A 25,045-nucleotide genomic window follows, 5' to 3' on the forward strand; every position below is an offset into this window, starting at 1 on the left:
GAGTAGAGGGAGAGAATCACCTCCTTCGACCTGCTGGTCATGCTCCTTTACACGTTTTAAAGTGCTTTACCATGCAGGACTGCAGTTTTTCAACTTTTAATTTCTGTATTCAGATCTGACTTCACTGAAAAGGAAAAGAAGTAAAAGTGGTAGGGACAAAGAGAATGTTAATTCTTTTCCTTAACTGCTTCATGTTGTCATTGCCAGATCATGTGAATAGAGAGGCTGCAATTGCACAAACTGTCTTTCATCAATACCATATCTGCATCCATCCCTGTTATTTTAAATCTTACATTAAAACAATTATTTGAATATAGTGACATTTGCCTACAAGATTATTATTAATCACAATAGGTTAGAGAAACTTGGTCCAATGTGTTCTGTCAGCAGAAGCATTTTGCAATTACCCATTGCAGCACTTCCAATCCAGGTGACACTATTTATAGTATGAATGAGTGGCAATAAGCTTTCCTGGCATCTAATTTAAGAAGAACAAAAAAAGCCTTATGTTCTTTTTCCCAAGGACATTGTGGTACCAATCAACTAGTCTCATGTCAGTGTTTCTTTCAAAAATATCACACTGAGAGATGGTGTGATGCAATGCCTGCTTCCCTCTACTCTGAATGCAGGAGTGAAAGCAGTGGTCACAGAAAGCTAAGCAGTTATTACCATAGCCAAAGAAGTTGCCTGTTCACACTGAATTATGCAACTTAAGGAATTCCCCTTTATAAACACTTTGCTAAACATCAATGCATTTTATTTTTAAATATCCAACTTCTATCAAATGCACCATATTTTTCCCTTATTGAATTAAATCAACTCTTACTGGCAACCTAAAACTGAAAAGTAAGTGCTAACCTTTGCAAAGTTGAGTGTTGAAGTAGTGTGGTATCCATACTCTGTAAGATTTCTCCAAGGTTCATTTCATGAACTTAGGTACTTAAGAATGGGATAAATAAAAACTAGTAAGCTCATATTTTTAAAGTAGACATCAGAAAATGAAGAAGGAAGAGTCATATTAAATTCAGTACCCTCTCAGTACTTAGGAGCTTTATGTAGTCTGTAGGAGGTGCTTCAAACAGATAGATTGGAAGCTCTGAATTTTGTCTTGGCCATTTCTTTCCAAAGCTGAAGGGCTGAAGGCCACTCCTTCCTTCAGCAGTGCTCCTGTCATCATCTTGTCCAAAGTTAACTTCTGTGAACACTTAAGGGTGATGATCAAATTCAGTCCTATGCTCTTCCTGAGGAAAAGAGTGACGTAGTTTCCTATGGAAGCAGTATGATGACTACAGAGCACTGCGAAGCCAGTGGCCTTGCTAGTTCTGTTCAGACTGTTCCATTATGTATTCACAGTAGGTGAAAATCCCTTGAAGAGAAGCATCACTTGTTGCTGAGTGCTTAGAATAACAATCACAAAGAGACATGGGTTCCAGTTTCTAGTCCAATAAATACACGTTCATGATCACACTTGTTCTTATTACCAAACCGAACAATTTGTATTTCATATAGAGTGAAGCACTGTTAGTACTGTCACCTCTCTATGTAGCAGGACTTGGCATTGTCGTGACTAGGACAAGTCTAGGTGGTCACTCAGAATGCAGGCATATCTGTACTTCTGGTACTTCCATGGATGAGTGGCACCAAAGCAGAGTTTCAAGAACCTTACAGTTACATCTTTATGTTTTCAGAAATTAAACAGGAGTGATAAGAACAAAGAACACAGAAGGTCTCTTACATGAAAGAATAACAAAAAAAAAAAAAAAAAAAAAGCTGAGAAAGTGGATCAGGTATTCCTGTTTCCAGAAATATCCAGTGAATCTGAAAGCTTGCATATGAAAGATAACATATATTTTTATGAAAACTAGGGCTATCATGCTGTCTACTGTTGGTCCATTTTTTGCATTTTCTGTCATGAACCTGACAATTCTTGGAAACAGGACAGTAGATCAGAAAAGCCTGTGAAGATGATGCAGTATGGTAAACTTTATATTTTAAAATAAAATTAATTTCAAGATACTTTATTGGCATTTCATTCATAACCAAAAGCAACTTAAACATGCATGTTCACAGAAAAAATATTTTGCTTTATATTAAAAATAATTAGACCCAAATAATTTAACTTACATTTATGATTAAAAAAATATGTATTTATATATAATATTTTGGTTTACAACTACAAAAGAATAGTGAATTATCAAAGATTCTTGATGTTACTATAGCTGGAAATGTAAGAACTTTACATAGTTTGTTTCTTTGTCATTTCACAGTTTAATGGATTGAAAATACTCTGTAACAGTTTTTAAGTCAATCAGCTATCTCAGAATGACTATCATGGTGTAAAATGATTTGACAAAGGTTTCTGCCTTTACAGATTTGAAATGGCAATTCAGAATGAAAAATTGCTATATTTCATACGATCGGGTGTTTGTTTTTCATTGACAACAGATCTATCAGCTCACTTAGGTTTCCCTAGGGGAGGTTTCAGACAGTCTCATTGTGTAGAAGGGCACCCTCACTGTGCATTGAGATTAGCCTGCAGAGATTTTACAGGGTTGAGAAAGAAAGGTAAGCTCCCTCCTGCTGTTGGTAAACATTGTTACTGTTCTCCATTCCCTGCTGAATGGAACAAACACATTCTGCAAAGTTAATTACTGCAATAATGACAGAAATTGCACAAAATGACAAGGAATGCGCCAATTCAATAAGACTGAAGTCATTGACGTGTTAGTCCCTTTACTGCTCATTGTTGCTTTCAGGCACGTACTCCTTTACTCATAAATACTGAGTGGATTTGGCGGACTTAGTATTTAAATCTTAGGAGTTATCTGGTCAGTACCCAAGATCTGAACACAGAAGATCTTTGATGAAAGAAAGGACTTAGCCATTCTTGTAGGACTTGCAGCATGTTTCCTTTCCTTTGTCCAAGAATGAAGACTCACTAGAATTTTATTTATATGCTAAAATAATTTAACCCCCAAGGAGGAAAAGGTGCCAAGTGAACAGACTGCACCAAAACATTGTATTTTTTCCTTGCTTACACTTCCCACAGTATCACAGAAGAGATGAGTGATATTAATTTTTGTGTGAACATCTTACACATAGCTCTGGGTAACAACTTGTGAATCCCTGTTTACGTGGCTCCACAGGCACTGGGAGCTGCATGCTTGGAGATGAAAGGCCTGTGAAACATCAAGTGAGAAGTCTCCTGTGTGTGTGGCACTATACCAGCGATGGGGAGCACAAGAAAGCTTGGACACAGAAACAACCCTCTCTCAAAGTCTCAGAGAGGACTTGGTGGGAATATTTCCAACTCTTTCCTTTTCAAAGGGCCACTGCACGTAGGTAACAGTCCTATTTAAAATCCACATATAAATTCTAGATGACAACTGCTTCGTAAAAGTCAAGCACTACATTGCCAGGCTCTACCTTATAATAATGCACAAAGAAACAAATTCTTCTAAAGAGCTGGATAAGAAAGTAAAAGTTTTGCATGCTGCAATATATATTTCTAAAGTCATCATAGAAAGGAGCACTGGGAATTGCTAACAATTTCAGCTGCAACACTAAATAATCTAAGTAATCCTTCTTCTATTTAACCAAAAGGAAAAAATGAAAAGACATTCATTGAAATACAGTCATAAATTCCATCCATAAGACTTTTCCTGCAATTAAGTTACATTTACTGATCCACTACTCCTTAAAAGAAGCATTAACACAAAGACTTCAATTATTCATGGTCAAACAAAGTTGATTCTATTGCTTCAATCAAAGCGGCATTCTCTTTCACAGTGTTTTTTTTTTCTGTAGTATCTTCAAAAAGGGCACACAGTCTATGAAAACATCTAAGCTTCTGAGTAAAAGCTATTTCCATGATCAATCCTAACTTTTTGTATTTAATACTTGTGCCATTTCCTGCTTTCGTGGGGATGGAACTTGCTGGGTTTTTTTGTCCCCTTCATCCTTTAAAGGGTAAGCTGATTAAAATTTACCATTTTTTTTTTTTTGAACCCAGTTCCAATGTTCTGTGAAAAAGGAGTCTCTCTCTCTCAAAAAAAATACCCCAAACCCAAACCAAAAACCCAACGGGCATTTACTGTTATGAAAAACTGAGGAAATAAACACAAGGAACTCTGCAAAATTAACTCTGAGGAAAGAAATTGTTGGTTCTTGTGCTGTCAGCAGAGAGCTTAAAGAGCTGCAGAGGGTCTAACATCTGTGGAGCATACCTACTTCTCCTGCTGCTAAAGTTTCTGCAATACTTGCCACTCACTCTTCCATAATTCCCAGCTACTGTCCATTTCTGCTAGCGATGCTGTCCCCCAGGAGTTAGCACCTAATACTGCTGCTGATTGCTGCCCAGCTTCAGTCTGAAATACCCCAAGTGTAACTGCCTTAATTAAGCCATGAAGTATGCATTTTAAAGGTCAAGAGTTCCCAATCAATCTTAGGAATTTAAGAAGGGGATAATATTGCCCAAAGACACTAGGTAAAACATGATCTTCTAGAGATACTTGTTTCATTTTCAAAGGTCGAGAATGAATACAGATTCTTGATATTCTTTGGTATAAGAAAATAACCAGGGATACATTTCTTTGACTCAGTAAAAAGTCTGGCACGTGTTCTATTAAATGTAATGTTAACAGGGAGACAAAGTCTTTCTTCAGTAGACCTCCCTAATGACAGAAACTCTGAAGGATGACAGGCTGTTACAGATTCAAACTGTTGTGTATAAATCTCTTTCCATGTAAATGTGCAACAGACTGACTATTGATTGAGACATATATACATAATAACATAAATAGTTCTTCAAATTATAATAATTTGTTTCTGGAATGTAATGCTCTCCCAGTCATGTCTTCCAAAGACATGGGAGTCGATGAATGCCTACCAGGAGCAAAAGAATTCAACCTGACCATCTTGCAGATGACAGAGGTTTAGTAGAGTTAGTGTTCCCTTTTTACTGGAACTAGATAGCATACAAAAGGATAACTGAAACAGAAAATAACACCTAAAGTGTAAGAGGTAGCAAAGTGTATCCCAGAGATATTGAGAAATACTCAGGCAACCAATATTTGAATTTAGAGTTGTTCCTCTTTTACAAGGTTTCATCACTGTTTTGTAAAGAAAGTCTTGAAGGGGAGGAAGACTACAAATCCCAATGACATATCTTTTTTTGCAAAGCAAATATTTAGAAACTACAATGCCAGTGAAGTGATCATAGGAGTCAGCAAGAAGCCTTAAAACTTTAGGTCCTTGTTAAAAAAAAAGTAATTCCATGTTTTCAGTTTTTTTCCTCAAAAAAGACAGTTCCTTGATGCTTCAGAGCTTCTTTGCTTCTAGGAAAGAGAGAACAGATGACAGAGAGGTGAGAAAGCAATTATACTTTTAAAAAAAATCCTAACCTCCTCTAAACCAACTGTCCTTCCTTCTTTCCTGTTCAACCCATATACTTAGGAAACTTACCACTTAAGCAACACCGACTTCACGTACCAAGAAATGTAACAGTGGATAGAGATTTTTCTCTCTTTGCTCCCTTTGGTTTGAAAAAGAGGAACTGAGGATGATTGTGTGGGCTGGGCACTTCAGTCACAAGCTTAGATGCATGACTTCCCTTAGAAATTTCTCTTTACTTCATTATTTTTGACTCACATATCACTGACACAAGGCCTACTACAATGGGAAACTGCAAAGAACATTTCATGAAGAGGAATTTTTGGAATAATTCATTTGACAACTATGTTTGTGGGAAATAACATCAGTAAAAATGCTGTACCGGTAATGCAACTGAACCTTTTCATTACTTTAAAGAGCAAAAAGGTTAATTAATTTTTGCTGTAGGGCATTTCACATTTGAATAGTTATATATATAGTTATATATCAAAGTGACATTCTAGCTTTCACATGAAAAGCTTAGAAGGTCTCCTCCTAGATAATTCATTATAGCCTTGGAGTCTAGTGAGAAGACACAGGAAAAATACAAAGTCTTCAAACAGAAAAAAAATTGCATACTGAGATTTACACAGGGACTATGTGAATTACAAGAATTAACCAACAGCATTATGTGTTATCAGTATATGCTAAAAAATTATTTTTATTTTTGCAAATTTAAAGACTGACCTTGTTAGTAATTTTCTAAAAAAATCCCACTTTGCTAGATATGTCACTTTGTCATCTAAAGAACTCTTTAAATGTCAACAAACTTTCACCACAAATCAGCCTAATTTCTTGTCAGCCTTCCTAGAAAATCAGGCTGCTGGAGGACACACAAATTTACAATGCACAATTAATTCTGGAAGCATAAAAATGTTTTTGTGTATTGTATTTCCACGGGAGAAATAAAAACTTTGTGTCTTTTGGATGGTAAGAAGTAAATTAATGTTATTGTCTTATTTAGAAACATTACCATAGAGTAATTTAGGTTGGACAGGAATTCTGAAAATCAGTCATCTAGTCCATCTCAAAGTCAGGTCTAACTATATCAGGTTGCTCAAGACTTAAATTCTGACTATCTCCAAGAATCAAGATTCTACCACCTCTCTGGGCAACCTGTTCCAGTATTTGACCACCCTCACATATTATCTATATTTTCATAATAGCTGAGTTTTAGAGTGCTCTGTCTTGTGTCCAATGCTTCTTCCTCTATCACTGTGCACCTCTGAGAGGAGTCTGGCTCTGTTGTCTCTGTACCATCCCATTAGGTAGTTGGAGACTGCAACGTTTTCCCCCCAAGACCTCTATTCTTAAGGCTGAACAAGCTGAGTTCTTTTGGCATTCCCTTCCATATCAGGTCCTCCAGCCCCAATCATCTTGAATCTCTGCTGGACTCACTTCAGTATGTCAATGATGTCTTTCTTGAACAAGCCCAAAACTGGATACAACGCTCCCGATGTGGTCCCCCATGTGCCAAACAGAAGGGAAGGATCACTTCCCTCCATCTGCTGGCTGTCCTGTTGTTAATACCATCCAGGATGCGGCACATTGCTGGCTCATGTTCAATTTGTTGTCCGGTAGGAGCTTCAGGTCTGTTCCTGACAAGCTGCTTTCCAGCCAGTGAGACCCCAGCCTGTACTGGCTTATGGGGTTATTCTATCCTAGATATAGGACTGCAGCTGCTTTTTCTGAACTTCATAAGGTTTTCGTTGACCAAATTTCCAGCCTGTTCAGGGTGGTGAGGCACAGGAGCAGGTTGCCCAGAGAAGTTGTGGATGCCCCATCCCTAGAGGCATTCAAGGCCAGGCTGGATGGGGCCCTGGGCAGCCTGCTCTAGTGGCTGGCAACCCTGCCCACAGCAGGGGGGTTGAAACTAGATGATCTTTAAGGTCCTTTTCAACCCAGGCCATCCTATGATTCTATGATTCCGAGACCCTGCCATCAAGTGTATAGACTACTCTCCCAAATTTGGTATTGCCTGTGAACTTGCCGAGGGATGCTCCTATTCACCAGTTGCCAGTTGGACTTTGCATTGCTGATCACATTTCCATGAGCTTGGTGTGTCAGAGAGTTTTCCACCCACTTCATAATCCATATTTCACCAATTTGTCTATAAGGATATTATAGGAGAACAAATTGTGAATACTTAAGATTCCAACTAGTATCTTGCCTAAAATAGTTCACAGTCCTTCTAGATAATACAATTCATTAATTACTGGGTGCTAACTGCCAAACAGGATAATCTGGGAAGTTAAACTAGGGACTGTGAATCATACAAAGTATCTATTACAAACTACAAAATTAGTATCTGCATATGGGAGCTGTTTCACATGAAAGAGAAGTTAATGATTCTATTCACATAAAAACAAAAGTCAGATAAACCCCTAGACTTCAGGAAACCAAAGTTTATTCAGGAATGTCTGTACAGATAGGTTTGTGAGCCTACAGGTCTGGGTAATTGTTTCCCAGTGAACACCAGTCTAATAAAAGATACTACCTCTGTCTACATACTTGGCCTCCCTCACTCACAGAATGATAAATTTAATCCTGTGATGTGCAATTGCTGGTGTTTTTACCTTACTCTTTCTGAATTAGGAAAAAAGTAATAAAGAAACGGAAGCTTACCTGGAGCAGAGGAAGTATTGCTGTGCTTCCAACTGCTGTTTGGAAAATGAAGAAAAGTGTATCTAGGAATGATAAACTTGATGTAGCTCAGTATTACATAGTAAATAATTATTGTTCATGTCCAGGTAGGAACAATGAATCAGTCAAAGATATATTGTCAAAGAAAAAGGACCTTCCTCTTACATGAAATTTGAGCAATGTTTTCAGTATACAGTCACTTAAACAATATCATCTATATTTCTATTATATAAAGAAATGTACCATATACAGTCAAAAGTGCTTTAAGCATTTGAGACCTTTTCTGTAGTCTAAATAGATGATGGGGTGGAATAAATAAGCAGACTGTGTTCTTAGGAAATGGGGCTTATTTTCATACAATTAAATAAGGCAAGTTATCCTTTTCGCCATTACACACTACAGTACTCGCACACCATGGTTCTGTTTTTATTATTACACTGATCTAACTACACTAGACCAAGTGTATTTAGCCCATTCAGTATCAGTGCTGATTTTGCTGCTTCCCTAGAATATTTTTAATGCCTGTTTGGCAGAACAAATTACATCACATGGCAAACTAAAAAAATCAAAGGCCAATAAGAAATTATTTTTTTTCCACCTGACATGAATTTCCTTCACAGAAAGTAGGATATAGTCTGATGCTAACTCATGTATATTTTTAAAATTTCTATGAGCCAGAATAGTTGCAAGGAATGTGGCATGAAACACAGGGTCCAAGAAAAACAATATAAAAAAGCTGAAACATGCATTAATTTGAACACTGAATAACAAGCCCTTTAACTGACCAGATTATAAACATGTACAATATGCTAGTGTTTATTTATCTTTTAAAATTCAAATATATGTTAGAGAAATCATGGCATGCACTATTTGCACACATTTTATTCACATGACAGATCTAAAAATTATTTTGTGAAGCATAAGATCATTTGACAATTATAAATGAACAGTTACAAACAAAACAGTTGTTTGCTTTTTTTGGTAAAAAGGGCATAATTATGGTGAAAATAACTTTCTTCAAAGAAAAGCTCCTCAAAAGATTATTTTGAATAATTTTGGAAAAATGCTATGGTGATGTTTTCTTCTGCAGTTTCTTGTACCATACAGGTGCCTCTTTATTTGTCTGTAAAATAAAGAACATTTTAACTGTGAGAGAGTGAAAGTCAGAAGAAAAATATGCAGCCTACACTAAAGTCTTTTTCCTTCCTATGTAGTTCATAGTGATAATTAAGTTCTTTGCTTAAATGCAAATAAATTAAAAACCAGACTATGCATTTAAGGTTATTATTGCTACATATCTGTATTAAACCCACCCCTATTTCTTGGTTATAAAAAGCAGATTGTACACTGAGAAGTAAATTATTTGTTTTAAAATATCCACCACAATGAAAATATGCATCAACTGTGCCATAAATAGGTTTAATTTGAAATTGAATTTTCACTTCTCAGTTGACAAGGGAATGGAACTTAGAAAAGACATCTTAGGTATGCCATAATTGACCAACACTTTATGTAGAAATATAGTTCTTAAAAATTAAAAATAAAAGAATTTAGCAGTTTTCTGACAGTGTAGAAAGTGTTTTAATCACGGAGAATTATCTGTGAGTGACTTCTTGCCTTCATAATCCTATAGGCTACTGCTATCTTTCTATCATTTTGAAGATCTCAGTTACAAAAACAAATCTGGTCTATTTGTGCAAGCCTTTAAAATTCTAGAAATTGACCTAAATTGTCAAGATTTTCACAGGATTACTAATTTCTTTCCCCATCTAAGAAGAAACCCTGCCATCTGTCCATTGTCAGTTCCCTACTCCAAAGTCTGAAAAGACTAAAATTTTTCTAAGATAAGTTGGTCACAATTTCTAAATGTAAAAGAATTTTTTCCTAGATTCCTACACCATTCCCATATCCCTAACTAAGACAGGACAGATTAAGCACTGAAACCCAGGATCATCTACACAACCTAATTGTTAGCTCGCATTTTGGATCTGTTTTTGATCACTGAATAGCTCCGTCAAAGACAAAGTTTGGGTAGTATGATTTAGCACTACCAAAAGGACTGTGGATGAGACAACACTGGGTATGCCTGAATTTAGTCTCACAACATTATCCAAGCAAATTCTGGACCCCTAAAATCCTCAAAATGACCTGACATCACTTCCATGAGATGCAACCATTTCCTACATTTTGTATTATAAAAACAGTATCTCACGTGCTGCAATACAAACCTCATATTGTTTAAGATACCGAATTTTAAAGACTCCAACAGGAAAACAAAGAAAAGAAAAAAAATATAGATGTATATTTGGACCAAAATAGCACCCTATTGGGCTCAGGGAAAACACAGGGGTCATATGCCATGCAGTGTGGATACAGTCTACTGCAGAGGAAGGTAGCCTCAAGAAGTGTAAATAAGAGTCATTATTTATTTTGTGATTCAGCATTGCAGCTTGGCTCTCTTAAATTTATCAGTTCAGACACAGTCATAGTCAGAAACTTCTAAACCATTTTCATGAAACTTTCAAACACTAGAGACACTAAATCTGAAGCATGTCACTTGAAGTATTTAAACCCAAGCATTTACTCTCTAAAGGAACAAATCAGGGTTTTATAATATCAGGTATCCTTAGTAAAATAAGTGATATTAATACTGGCCATGTATGTTTTGATATCTATTCAGATACATACAAACATTAATATACATATATACATGAATATAAGTATACTTAACTACACCTATTTCCTCACTCCTGCTCCTCAGTATATATACACACACTCAACTCATACATGATCAGGGTAGATTTAAAATTGCATACATAGTTTGTGAATCCCTTTGGCTATTAAAATTTTGCTAGCTTCTCTTAATATTGTAATATTATAATGGAACTTTTTTTAAGAAATCAAGTTTGCTCTGAACTTAAGATGTAGAAACTATCAAATAACTAAATTAACATCATAAACTGTAATTTATGTCCTCAACATTGACCATTCCCATGAGCTGCAAGTATTCAGCTGAATTAATTATACATCTCCTTTAAGTATGAACCCACGTTTTTCTTTTTAAGAAGTGAGAATAATTATCACAAAAAGCTTATGGCACTTACTCTTACCAAGTACTTACAAATAACGTTGGCTTAGGTGTAAATACATTTTCTTCCTCATGGTCTGTCAGCAGTTTTACTGAAGGGTTTGATTTGTTTTTTGCAGTCACACTTTTTACATCAATATGAGACTGAGGTAAATTTTCTTCGTAGTGTTTACCACGTAGACTAATTAGAATCTGTTTCATTGCGGCTAGTTCCTATTAAACCACAAAAGAACAATGCTAAGTTATTCAGTAAAATTACATTTGAACCTTTTAAATATTTATTTGTTAATAATAAATTTATGTCCACCAGACTAAATGTGTAAGTGGATCAGAAAATCTAACAAACATATGCATATACTTGTCATAATTAATGAGATTACTAATTGGGCACTAGTAAAAGTAGGAATAAAAAGGCACATTGGATTTATACAACTCAAATTTTGTATTGCTTAAAGGCTGTAAAAAAGAACATTTACTGTGTAATAAGGAACCCACTATCTCATTTAACTTAAGCTTCTATTTAATTAAAAATAATTCTTTTGAATTTGTTTTGTCAGGCAAAGAAAGTTTACAAATCTAATTTGAATGACTATGACAAATTGTACTTTGGAGTGCTACGTCTTGCACAAAAGTCTTGTAAATACATTACTAGAAATATATATGTGTCTTTATATCCAGATCAGCAAATAAAAATCAATTAAAAACCTTAAGAGGACCTACAGCAAAAATGGGATCAGAGTGGATAAGAAATTTTGTGAAAAGAGAAAGTTCCAACTTGGGAAAAGAAAAACAAGAGCATATAGAAATGCAGACTTTTTTGGATGTTCTAATAATTTGCTTTGTAAATTATTTGGATTAATTCAAAAAGTAAACTTTTCTTACTACTTAGCAAAAGAAAACAGATTATTCAAAATGTACAGCAGAGTGAGAAAGGACAAAACATAATATTTTGTGACTTTAACTGGACATCTTTTTTTGTCATCTTGCATCACCTAGTGCCTAATGTTCTCTCCCCCCACATGTAATGGGTGCAATTACTATAAAATAAGTTACAGAATTTAAAGCATTATTTATTATTATTATTTATTGTGCTATTATTATTAAGAGCATTTATTATTGCAGAACTAGAAAAGCAAAGTCAGCAGAAAAGCCTTTCAAAGTAAATTTTAAGACAATTTTACTTTAACTAATAATGTTTTTGTTTGCTTGCTTTTTACAAATGCTTTTGCCTTTAATAAGCGATATTGTTAATGTATTAGCATCCTATATAATTAACATTGTATCTCCTCTCTCAACCAGAACAGGGTAACTCATATTTATAGCTGAATGACAAACATTTGTTATATCTTACCTATTTCTTAATGCTTGCCAGAAAATTACATTGAGGCACATTCTATTTTCATTGCATTATTAGTAGCGAGTTAAAAAATCCCCTCAGCCTTTTAAAACATTCCTGACATATACCTTCTCTCTGTCCATTGCTGCCTTTAATATAAGATACAAAGTCAAAAGAATTATGTTGTTGCCTTCAAATTGTTCCACACTAACTCAGTTATATGAATGGAGGTTACACTCCACAGACCAGCTTTATCAAGTGTACAAATTGTTCTTGTATCTCAGTCATTTAATATTAACTATTTGCATAATTCAGCCATGTGTGATGGCATGTTGAAACAGCATGACTGCAGAGCAGCTGTTTAAAAGGACTGCAATAGTTGATGCCAACATGTTTTTCAAAGTTGTAAACTCTGCAAAGATGTTGCCAAAGCGACACATAGACAGAATTTCTTGATGAAAATAACTCAAGCAAGTATACAGCAAACAAATACACCATCACAGGAGATTAAATTGTACATAAACAACATTTTGACACTAACAAGTGCTGTTCCTATACTTAAACTGTGTTATTCTGTGGATCAAATAGTTGCATATTTGAACAAGGCAAAACTCCAAAACTGTCATGCAGATTTACTTCAGAAACAGAGTTGAAACCTGCACGTGTAGGGTCAAATTCTCTTGTGTCAAGATCCACTTGGCAGTCTAAGGTCTTCTCTACTTCACAGAATCTGTCCTGTACTTGACAGCCCTGTCTGTTTTCAGACTTGGAATAAGCTCTGGAGAGTCAGCTCTCACATGAGCTTCCCCTGTCACAGGGGAATTCTCTAACGTGAAGCTATGGGAAGGAAAGATAGGGAGTGGGGATGACAAATTATCCCCCAATTAATATATTATTTTGGTGTCACAGTCATATTTATTATGAGAATTTAGCTAAAATTACCTCTAATATTTGTTCTGAAACCCTTCCACATTTAGTGAGAAAGACCTTAACAAACTTGGCAAAATAGCACAGGAAGCACTGAATCCAATAGAATCATTGGTATGTGTACTGCTAAACAAGAAAAGAAAATTGGCCCAACACATTTGCAAGAGATTTGGTGTTTTCAACAAAGGAAATACTTAAAACAAAGTTCTGTCTTGAACTGCAATAATTTTACCCATCTCTTTAGTTTTCTCTGCTCCTGAATACAATCTTAATTCTTAACTTCACTTTTAAATTCTAAACAAATAGTCATTAGCACTATCTGCTACTGTTAGCATGCTACCATGACTCAATAATATTTTCCAACCCTAAAAACCAGAAAGTTGGTCTAGAAGGTGAACAAGAAAAAAGAAGCTCTGGAGATTGCATGTAGCAGAAGGATGTGAACTCGTCCCAGTGTGAACAGGACCTTGAGAAAAAAGGGCAAAGTAGGTATAGGGTTCAAAATGGACAGGAAGAATCTTTTGTGTAGAAGGAAATGTATTAGTTTCAGGATAAGCCAAGTAAGGGAAGATGTGAGGAGAAATGCATGGTTAGAATTTAATACATTTCTACTGTGTCAAGTCCATGGTCCCATGTCCAGGCAGAGCTGTGCAAACTGTTTACTTACAGTATTCACTTCAGTTACTCAGTGCACTGAAGAAACAGTGTTGCTAAAGCTCTGCATGTCCCAGTTTCTCTGTGGAAGTATTTGGTCCTTGCCATGATGACTCCTGGACGTACAAGCACGCCATGCTACGCAAGCTTTGTGTCACTTATGTTGAGGTTTCCAGGTCTGAGGGCTCTGGCTTTGGAGAGCCAGACACGAATCCTTCTTGGGAGGACTATGAGTACTAACACCTCTGAGTGGATTCACCCAGCTCCTCTCTGTGCTGGCTTTACAGCTTTGGTCTCACTGTCCCAAACTTTGGGAAGAGAAGCACCCACTCCCCGCTTACACAACATTCTGCGGGGATGTGGCAGTGCAGATACATGGAAAACAATTAAGTTAACAAGAAAAAGTGGGTTAAAATAAGGAAAAAAATAAGGTATGCAGCTGGCACAAAAACACTGTTTATGTACAATGAGTGTCACCCATTCAAACATGTATCAGGACTATACCCTATTATTAAATATTTTGAAAGTCTGTCCACAGAAACCTGATGAATTTTTTTTTAAGGATTCTAACCTGCTCTTGCTACCAGCACAAATGCCAAAAAACAAAGTAATGAGATGTGTGACACATCAAGTGGGATTTAGATCAAGCTTAGAACACCTAAATTTATATGTCTAAACTGAAGTATCTACACATGAGCTAGGAGACAATGTAGCTCGGAAAGTGATTCAACTCACTCAGAAGTGGACACCTATTTGCGTGTTGGCTGAATCGTGTTGTAACAACACTCGCCATATTAACTAGGCTGCTATTGACTATAAAGCAAACTAAGATGCTTACCTCACCTCAGACACCTCTGTTTAGATGACTGAATTTAGTTGTCATAAGATGAATCAATTTCTCACCTCATTCTCCCTATCATTTACTTTTCTCAACCTTCTACTTCACCTAGAACAACTTTCATCCTGAATAGCCAATGTGCAATCATAATTCCCTTTGCACACATATCTGAAGTATTGAATTGCTGTGTTAAAAAGAACTACATTTTTAGAACAGGAATTCACACCACAGATCATCTACTCACATAAGTTTTCCTAAGCATACATACGTTCATACTTCAGAACCATCTATCATCCTGTATTCCACTTACCTATACACATTAATTCATACTGAATTATGATTACCTGAACTATAAAAGAATCATTTAAACCTTTTGCATACACAACCAGAAAGTAGCCGGAATTCAAAATAACTGATTAGAATGAATGGACTGAGAACAACGGGAGCGATGTAGCAGGAGGTGAGGAGAGGTGAGGTAACATGTATTGCATTCTAAATAGTATCAGAAAAACTTACTTGCTTATTTCAATTTATTTTTGGTACTGTGATGTCCAACAACCTAAGTTAAAAATAGCAAAAGCAATTTTGTGCACCAATACACAGATAGAGAAGGAGATATTTAGGTACAGACAAAGGATAGGCACCAATCTTTTCCATGACGTTCATTAATTAAAATGTTTTCTGTTTTGGGATTTTTACGTAATTCTACCTTAATTAATTTATTAGGCTGAATTCTATCAATGCTGTTGTTGTGGAACTCTTACAGTCTGCAAAAACTGTATATGATATTAAAATTATCAAGCTTTAAAAAAGTGTTAAAGGAACCAAACCAAATAAGTGTCAATCAAAAAAGACAAAATAGATGCTATCTGCTGCTCGTATTACTCATATTTCAGAAGAATCTGAGATTCTTATGTTTGATCTTGAAGCAAGTAAAAAATAAGTCATATTTTATTTAAAATTGGTTTTACTTGTTTATTATGGATAATTGAAATAGCACCTAGAAAAATGGAGACTGGAGATCAGTTTGGGAATATGAAGGATACAATTTGATTCCTTCAACTAGCAATGCCACTAGAAGATAGAAACGAGCAAATGCCAAAATAAGACATGCAGCAATATAAAATATAAATGTATTTCAAGTTACATATACTACAAAAGGATGTCTATTAACATTGTTTTTGTTGTCCTTGACACATGCTCAAACATACATGTATCAGAAAAGCATCTTACATATTCCTAATTCAGCACTACAAAAATTCAAAATTAGTATAATACTATTATAACAAAATTGTAACTTACATGATAAAAATGAAATGAAAAAGAATTGCCCGATAGGGAAAATGACTGAGGCATAAAAAGGAATGCTATTTTATCAAGTAAATAATTGACGAAGTATATGAAAAAATTGCCTACATTAGCACAAAGGATATTTATCAAGAGAGTAATTCCATTTCTTTTCATTGGAGTGTCAACAAATATAAAGATTTTTCTTCTTACTGTCTCTGTCATGAAACTATAATCAAAGCAAGAAAGAATCCTCTCTGCACTCAAAAGCTTGCAAAGGCACTTAACGTTATATATGTGTGTGTATAATCATAAAAAATATGTAAATTTATATAAGCAGTTAAAATGATATTTATATATCATGCTCTGGAAGCAGATGCAAATTATCAGTCTCAAGAAAAAGCAACTGGCTTAACGGAATCAATGACATAAACGTCAGTTCTTATGTTGTTATGGCAGGGATGTCTTGCACTTCAAATAATCTCCATACACTGATCTTAAAAAGAAACTACATAGATCAAGCTAAACAGTTGCAAATGCTTTGTAGGAAGAGACATCTACCATTCTGGAATTAAGATAATTAATTTTGATGGTAAATTTAACTTTTTTTTTATCACTAATATAATCACAGAAGAAGCCAATGGGTGTCAGGTTCATCTGGCTCCTTCCTCACACAGTAAGGCCCATGGTTACTGCACACAGATAAATATCCTCTAAAGCAAAAGTGACCCTAACAATAGCACGTACAGCTAACTAAATCTTTACCATGACAAATGCTCTTCTACTCTTAGCTTTACAAATAGAATTCATAATTTCAAACTTCACCTGGGATTAGAACTCCATTTTGAAGCAGAGAACTTGTATTGTGGAAGCTGAACAAGAAAATTCTGTACTAGAAAATGTTATCAGGTTCTGGCAGAACCACTGAATTTTGATGACTGACAAGTGTTCCCACAGAAGAAAACAGAATAAATTCCCAGTAAAAGAATGGAAACACAGAAAAGGTGCTAAATACTATGATCTTCAAACAAGAAGACCGATTTCACTGACAAAAACAGAAAAATCAGCTGAAGGATGGATAAAAACAGAGGTTTGCTTTCCTTAGATCCTTTGCTGATCAAAACTTGAGATGTCTCAGAATTTGAGAGTCAAGCACTAAGATGATGATTTTAGATGTGCATCCCCACCCCCAATCTGCAAGTCTTCTGTACTGTTAGAGTAAAGCATGTATGCTCAGGACCTGCTTTGGAAAGCCTGTATTCCTCACTTTAACTGCAATATGGTTCCCATGTGGTTAAATTATAACTCAAAATAAAAATATGTATGCAGTCTGGAGGAATTTGAGAGATTAGAGCACTGTCTTTAGGTCCAAGAACAGTTTGACTGTACAGCCCCCCTTGAGCAGAGGGGACCATACAAAAAATTGCTTCACGAGAGACTTAGTGCACTACACCTTGAGTCCAGAGACTGGACTCTTTTTAATGTGGGAGCCAAATGGTAGGTTTGAGTTTAACAGCCTCGTGACTACTTTGGCTATACTAACTTCCAGAATAACATCAATAAAAACAATAACAGAACATGCAAGTAAGGGAAGACAGCCATACTGGGATGAAGAACATGTTCGTGCTAAATCAATGCAATCTGTCCTCACATGCACATATCCTCCCATTTAGGCAGCTATTGTAGTCTTCAAGCAACAAGTCAGCACAGGGAAAAACAGAGTTCAGAAAATGAGGTTATAGGAATGTTAAAGAATACTGATTTGAGAAACCTAATACAGCATTTAAGAATGCTATATGCATTTGGTCGTCTTTTGTAAAGAGCACATTTCAGAAATGATTTTTCAGTCTCCCAAGAATGAAAAGTTCATGCTCAATATCCAAATATTCTTGGGAGGACTCAGAGAAAAAAACAAACAAACAACATTTTCTACTTCCTATAACTCCTTTTTGAGAAAAAGTGATCTAAATCTGGAAATGGGTACAGCAGGGTGGTTCTGAAGGAACTGGCTTCACAGTTATCTCTCTCCGAGTGTTCAGTAGGGTCACGGCAGAGAAAATACAAGGGATATTGTCCTCTATGAAGTCTGTGCATTTTCTTACTTGGATCCCTCTTAGATTCCTACAGTGATTTTCTGTGGAAGTAATGAAAGTTGTATTGTTTAACTGCTGATACTAAGATGGAGAGGCATTGTTATGGTTTTGAACCTGGCTAGCAGCAGAACACCACAACAACCACTTCCTCACTGTCCCCCCTCCTGCAGATGAGGGAGAGAATTAAAAGGGTAAAGGGAAAAGAGACTCATGGGTTAAGATAAGAACAATTTAATTACTAAACTGCACTAAATTTGAAAAGAATAATGATAATAATAATAATAGTAATATATACAAAATACAAATGAGTGATACACAGTGAAACTGCTCACCATCCAATGACCAAGGCTCAGCCCGTTCCCAGCTAACGATCCCAGAGCAGGGAGAGTCCCAAAACTGCAATCCCAGAAAGGAGATAAGAGCCTGAGCATCTGAGAGCCAACCAAAAAAGCAAGATGGCCCTGAGAGAGAGCAGACCCTGAGCAAGGGGCAGCCCAGAGAGCAAGAGGTGACCCGGAGAGAGGGAACACTTGCAGACAGATCCTCATCTGTATACTGGCCATGACGTGCATGATATGGAATATACCATTGGCTAAGTTGGGTCTCAATTCGAAACCTAAGATCGAAACCTAGGCTAGTAACTTGGACTGCGCTCCCTCCTAGCTTCTCCTGCATGTGCAGACACTGGCACAGAACGAGAAGTCTTGGCAGCAACTATAAACATCAGTACGTTATCAGCCTTCTTCTCAGCACAAATCCAAAACACAGCCTCTTACTAGCTACTATGAAGAAAGTTAACTCTGTCCCATCCGAAACCAGGACAGGGATCTTTGTGAGAACTCTAGCTGCAGTTCAGCTTTGGAAAGCATGACCGGATACTTGGACTTCCTCACATGGACCATTAAGATATATTCAGTAATAATAATTAAACCTAGGCAAACTAGCTTGTCTGATTCCTCTACACAGCTGTTGGTGAGAAATTCATAGCTTACAATTCATTCTGCTGATTTTAGATGAGGATATGGTCAATCACACCATAATAGTACCTGTTTTCCTTTTCTGTCTACAGATCCCTAGACAACTTTCAGATGTAGACATAACTATAGATTTTTAAAACTAAGCAAGATCCATCTCTGCTACTTTGCTGCTTGGCTTCACAAACAACTTCTCAGATCATCTTTACACTGGCAGTACTCTTCAATATCATTGGAGTTCACCAGTTAAAATGGAGATAAACAAAACAAGCTTTCCGTACAGATTGTTGGCATAGAACATCGAGTCACCGACATATTTCCAGAGAAGAGCAGACCAGAGGACTGAAATAGAACCTGATTCCACCTTTCAACATATGCAATAACTTGTATACAGCACTTTGAATTAAAAGTTTGACTATGGTACTCTAACTTTGGAGTGCACTTAGACAAAGGAGAAGATGTATATGTGTCAGCAAGGAATGAGACTCTCAAGCAAAAGTAGTACATAGAATGTGTCCTTTTTAGAAGTACTGACAATTCACACAAAGAATTATTTTAGAGCTGTTCTTCACGGGTTTTATTTCTGCCAAGCAGCTAGAGAGACACTGCAGAAAGGTTGCAGCCTATAACCTGGAATGAACTATTTGTCTCCCTTTTTGGGCTGGAAGTGGAAAAAAGATCAATAGTATTAGCACAGAATTAACAACACTAGACATTAATATTAATGATGACAAAGTGTGAAATAGTACAAAGACACTACAGAAGCTCCATTTTGACATGACAGCAAAATGAAGGAAATGCTAAGTCAGTCCATTCCACTGTTTATGACTGCTGACAGATAGGATGCAGTGGCACGAATGGTACAAATTCAGCTTCAACAGTGAAATGCTCTGGGCTTGTGCCTATCAGGAGTAGAACCACACATATAACAGAGCTCAAAGAAGATTTTAACAACCACCTATGCAATTAAGAAAACATCACAAGTCATGGTTTAATCCCTCACGTATGGCAGAGTGTATTTGACATAGTTGCATCCTCAGTTGCAGCTGTACTGGAAATATCAGAAGTCAGCAAGAATTCTGGCGTGAGATTTGCACATATGGTCATCTTAGGCACATGGATACATGCTGTAAAGCTGGAAACTGGAAGACAGTATGAAATGTCCTGATCAAACAAATGAACCTGATAACTGGGTGGTGGAAAGATGCCAGACCATATGCAGGATGTTCATAGCTTCTCTGCACTACACTTAATTCAGGAGTTTTCTACATCCCAGTGCATAGGAAACCTTTAAATGAACTGACAGATCTGTGACTATATGGATCAACGAACTACTCCCAATTTTATAAGGTGAATGTATTGGAACTGTGGCAACAACAAAATGGCCCAGTTGTTGCAGTGAACAGTCTTTGTCTTTTTAGATACATAAAAACCCTCTGCCTTTTTCAGCTGCATCTTGAAATTTCTTCTTAAGAGTTAAATCTTCCTAACTTCTTAAGAAAAACAGGAAATAATTTTCTTCATAATTCAGAATTTGCATGTCAAATTCTGAAAGTTTTTTTCACTTTTTGTGTTGAAGACCAGAAATATATTGGCAATTATAACTAGGACTAAATCCCCAAATATTTTTTAATCTGAGCCATTGTGACATTTGTGTAAATTCAAGTTCAATAAAAAGTATGCTTTATTGATCTAGTTCTACTTACAGGAAACAGATGTTAAAAATGCTAATATGTCAAAACAGCCTTATTTGCATAATTTTTTATGTAGAAGTTCCCCTGTATTCTGAGAGGGTAACATTTTAGTTTGATTCTCCCTGTTTTTAGTATTTCTTACAGAGTATTTAAATTCACTTTCCACTTGGTAGTATCCAAATGCTACCACCAAGTGAACACAAGTAAATATTTTACACAGCTGGATATGCAGCAGAATGTGATAGAAATATTCATAGCCAATACAGGAGAAATGAATATAACAAAACATGGGTTAAATGTTCAGAAAATCTGATCAAGTTCAGACTGCTCAATGGCCAACAATTTCTTGTTTAAATGTTTAGCACTTAAACTGATTCTGTCTCTCTCAAAAATATATAATTTAAAATATAGATGCCCATTCCATCCCTTATTCCATAAATAAGTTCCATTTTGCCTATTAAACTTTTTTATTTTTGAGAGCAAAAATCATATTTATATTTGACCTATATTAACTGACGTTACTAAACCCTGTGTTATTATAATGATTTCTAAGATTCTAAAAAAAAAAAAAAAAAAAAAAGAGTAGAAATCACCATTTAGTACACAATTGTTTAGTGTGTCCCACTGCGAATGGAAAGATAATTCTTTAAAGAATATATATGAAAACTAGTAAGATATTTTGAATAACACAGCTTCAAGAAAAGAATGAATATACTCAGTGGTTAAGTCCTTTCTCTTACTAAATTCTGTACTATTTGGAATTCAAGTTTTATTAAAGCTTGACAGCAACAAAAAAGATAACAAAAAGGAGAAATACTGCTTAGGAGCATATCTTTCCTTGTAAAAAATGAGCCAGAAACTTCTCTACACTTGTTTAGCAATGTAAACGTCACTTTGTTTCTCCAAGCTTTAAGCTGAGAATAGCTCCAGGGCTTACTTCTGATGCAGAAATGTCCCTGTAATCTGCTTAGAAAACATGCAGAACATTAATAGAAACTAGAATCTTGGAACATAAACGTAGCATAAGAAAAATGATAATTACTCTGTGGCTTAACATTTAAAAAGAGAGCTAAGCATTGTACATCAGCATTTTTTTTTAATATAAAGCAAGTTGCAGCACATATACGAGCAGGAAGTCATTCACTTGAAAAACACAAATAATTTTGACATTATCATGTACAAGCTTTTACACAGAAAAGAGGGGAAAAAGGCAGAGCTAGAGATCGTTTGAAGGCACCTGTTACCAATCACTTCTTTTCAGTCGTATAGTCCCAACCCCTGCAGATACCCCTTCCTTCCCCTCTCCCCCAACAAAGCAGTTTTCTCCTTTTATCCACTAAGCTTCCATCCCCGATTAAACACGTACTGCCCTCCCCCTTTTGACTCCAAAGCTTTTTATGAGCCACTGAACTTCTCTCTACCTCTGTTTTTTGCAGATGGTAGCTGTTGCTACTCTCCAGGTTCCAACGCATTGGCTTTCTGTCCTACGTTACTTCTAGACAATCTTCTTCAGCATAACTTAATTACAGCTAAGGATAGTATTAGCCTTACTTTAAAGTATGACTAATAATGAAATGCTGAAAACTCATCTGGGCTCCTTAAGGTCATTGCTGGGATGGAATGAAACTGCGGGAGAATTTAGCTGTGAGGGGCATTCCCTAAAGTGAATACAAAAGTAAGAAAGATAAAGATGAGAATACAGCAGTAACTGGTCAAAGAAAGGTAAAGCACAGATACTTCAGGAGACCTTGCTTCTCCTCAAAAGAGGAAAGGAAGAATAAAAGCACCTGTCTTTTCTTTCATTTTTGTGGGCCAGATAATAGGATAACTTTTGAGAAGTAACAGGGTTTTGTGCAGGATACTGGCATGAGATGAATATGTGCAAGCACAGAAACTACTAGATTCTCAGACTCTGGAAACATTAAAATTTTCGAACAGTGTCACAGAATTGCAAAAGATGCTGATCATTCATGTGGCCATGTTTAACATCCAGCATTCATCAAGATTTATATATATCCTCGGGAACCCTAGCCTGATCATTTATAGAAGCTCTCTGAACAACTCTTAGAGCCGTTAACAAACCATGCATATCCTAATGGGACTACTCAGTAGCTGTTCCTCCTGCTTGATCATGTGGACTCTCTCCAGTCTTACACACTTGGAAAATGCATTTGGCAACCATTTATAAAAAAAGAAAAAAGAAGTAAGATTTTTCTACATGTTAAAGATAACGAAATAACAGTTTTCTGTTCTTAACTTCACCATTCTCTCTCATTTGTTCTATCTTTTTCTCAATTGTTATTTTTACCTACACAATGCCGCTTTATGTTTATCGCCTCTTCTTACACCCCATCAGATTCTCTGTTTGCTTGGACGAAACAAGCTACATTTTTAATCTCACACACCTAAGAGCTCCAGCCTGCTGTGAATTTTTCTCTTTTTTCATCTAGAAGAAAAAACTTTTTAAAAAGACTTTTTTAAAAAGAACTAGCTGAAAATAAAGAAGACTAGAATTCTGTAAAAGTAGCTAACTACAGCATCACCCAATCTGTCTGGATGTGTCAGGACTGCTAAGCAAAACAGTGCCAGGGCTGAGCTGAGGCACTGAACCCTGCCAACCTATACTGCACAAGCATTACCTGGCTCCCTGGCTCTGTTCTGGATGATTTCAACTAGCTCTCATCTAGATACAATTCTAGGAACAGTTCATTCCTCAGATTGCTCTCAAAAAGGATGGGTGAAGTTGAACCAGATTTGTCTCCTTCACTTCTGCACAGTTTCCCAACACTATCCCAGCTGGCTTTGCATACTCAAGCATGTCACATGCCTTCACATCATATGCAACCCTTACATTATTTCATCTACTTTGAATTAAAACAAAAAATCCAACAGAAAGAATCGCTCAGTGGTAGGGTAACATAACGATCACATGGGCCTAAAGGAGATTGTTGTGGACATGGCTAGCCTGCCCTGGAGGACAGTAGCCATAACCAGTATGGAACCAATCTGGCTGTGCCACTTAGTTGCAGGAATAGGGAGAAGTGCCTGACCTTTAATATATGACTTGTAAAATAAAGACCCCCCAAACTAAGAAACATTATTCCAAAATGTGCATGTAAAATACATGGCCATGCATATTCATTATGAAAACAAAATATAAAATATCCTTTCTACAGTTCAAAGCAAAAAATCGTTAGATTTCACTTTTAAGAGACTCACAGGGCTTTGGAAAGTGGCCTTTTTCAGAAGACATGGATTAAAAAATGAATGTAAATTTTCAGAATGATACAAAGTGAAAATGTAATTTGTTTGTAAACTACTTCCAAATTATAATCAGTTCATATATTAGAAGATGACTTAGAGAAGAGGGTTAATTTGTGTCTAGCTAGGAAAAAACCACTAAGGAGATTTTATTTTCAGGCTTTTGAACTGAAATGTGTAAGAAAAGAAGAATGGCTGTGATTAAGATACTGTATTAAGACACATGAAATCAATCTCTACCACAAACTCTGGGGAGTTCTGGGCAAACCACCATTTCTTTCATTGTGGTTGTTGCTTCTGCAAAACAGGGGCAATGATACTTTTCTGCTTTAAGTTGTGAGGATAATATTTGTGAGGTGTCCAGTCACTGTGGTGAAAGCCAGAAAAACATTGAGTTACTAAACAGGATTATTTTGACATATTGTTAAGAAAACCTGAAAACCTGGAAAAGGAGAAGAGATACATGGTAGTAAAAGAAAAACATTAGGTTTACTCATAAATGGTGAGTTATACATCAGATTTGGAAAGCTTTTGACCTGCCAATCAGAAAACAAATTCAACATAACTGTCACCTAGGCAGTTAGCATTGTAGTATTAACCCGGTAGACTATTCTCAGCAAGAACAGCTCAGCAAGTTTTTTATACTTTAATATGTTTTCAAAACAATGGGAGCTTGCAATGGCTAACCTAAATAAATTTACCCGGTCTAGCTGAAGATTCATACCAATTCAGGTACATATATTTAGACAGATTTAGCACTCCATTCACCCAGAGCAACACAACAATTTACTGACATAAGCTAACTGGATTTAAGTAAACA

The 25,045-nt window shown here is 36.1% G+C and overlaps 1 protein-coding gene across 1 annotated transcript in view; it reads right to left on the reverse strand.

Moving 5' to 3' along the window:
* Positions 1 to 9,139: 9,139 nt before the first annotated feature.
* Positions 9,140 to 25,045, reverse strand: part of PIBF1 (progesterone immunomodulatory binding factor 1) — a 46,428-nt gene continuing 30,522 nt past the window's right edge. The window contains exons 9-10 of the mRNA XM_010078157.1: positions 11,195 to 11,374; positions 9,140 to 9,196 (exon numbers count right to left, since the gene is read on the reverse strand). Coding sequence (XP_010076459.1) covers positions 9,140 to 9,196; positions 11,195 to 11,374 — 237 coding nt within the window. The remainder of the gene's footprint in view (positions 9,197 to 11,194; positions 11,375 to 25,045) is intronic.

Source organism: Pterocles gutturalis, unplaced genomic scaffold (assembly GCF_000699245.1).
Source record: "Pterocles gutturalis isolate BGI_N339 unplaced genomic scaffold, ASM69924v1 scaffold32708, whole genome shotgun sequence".
In the NCBI taxonomy this organism is placed as follows: Eukaryota; Metazoa; Chordata; class Aves; order Pterocliformes; family Pteroclidae; genus Pterocles; species Pterocles gutturalis.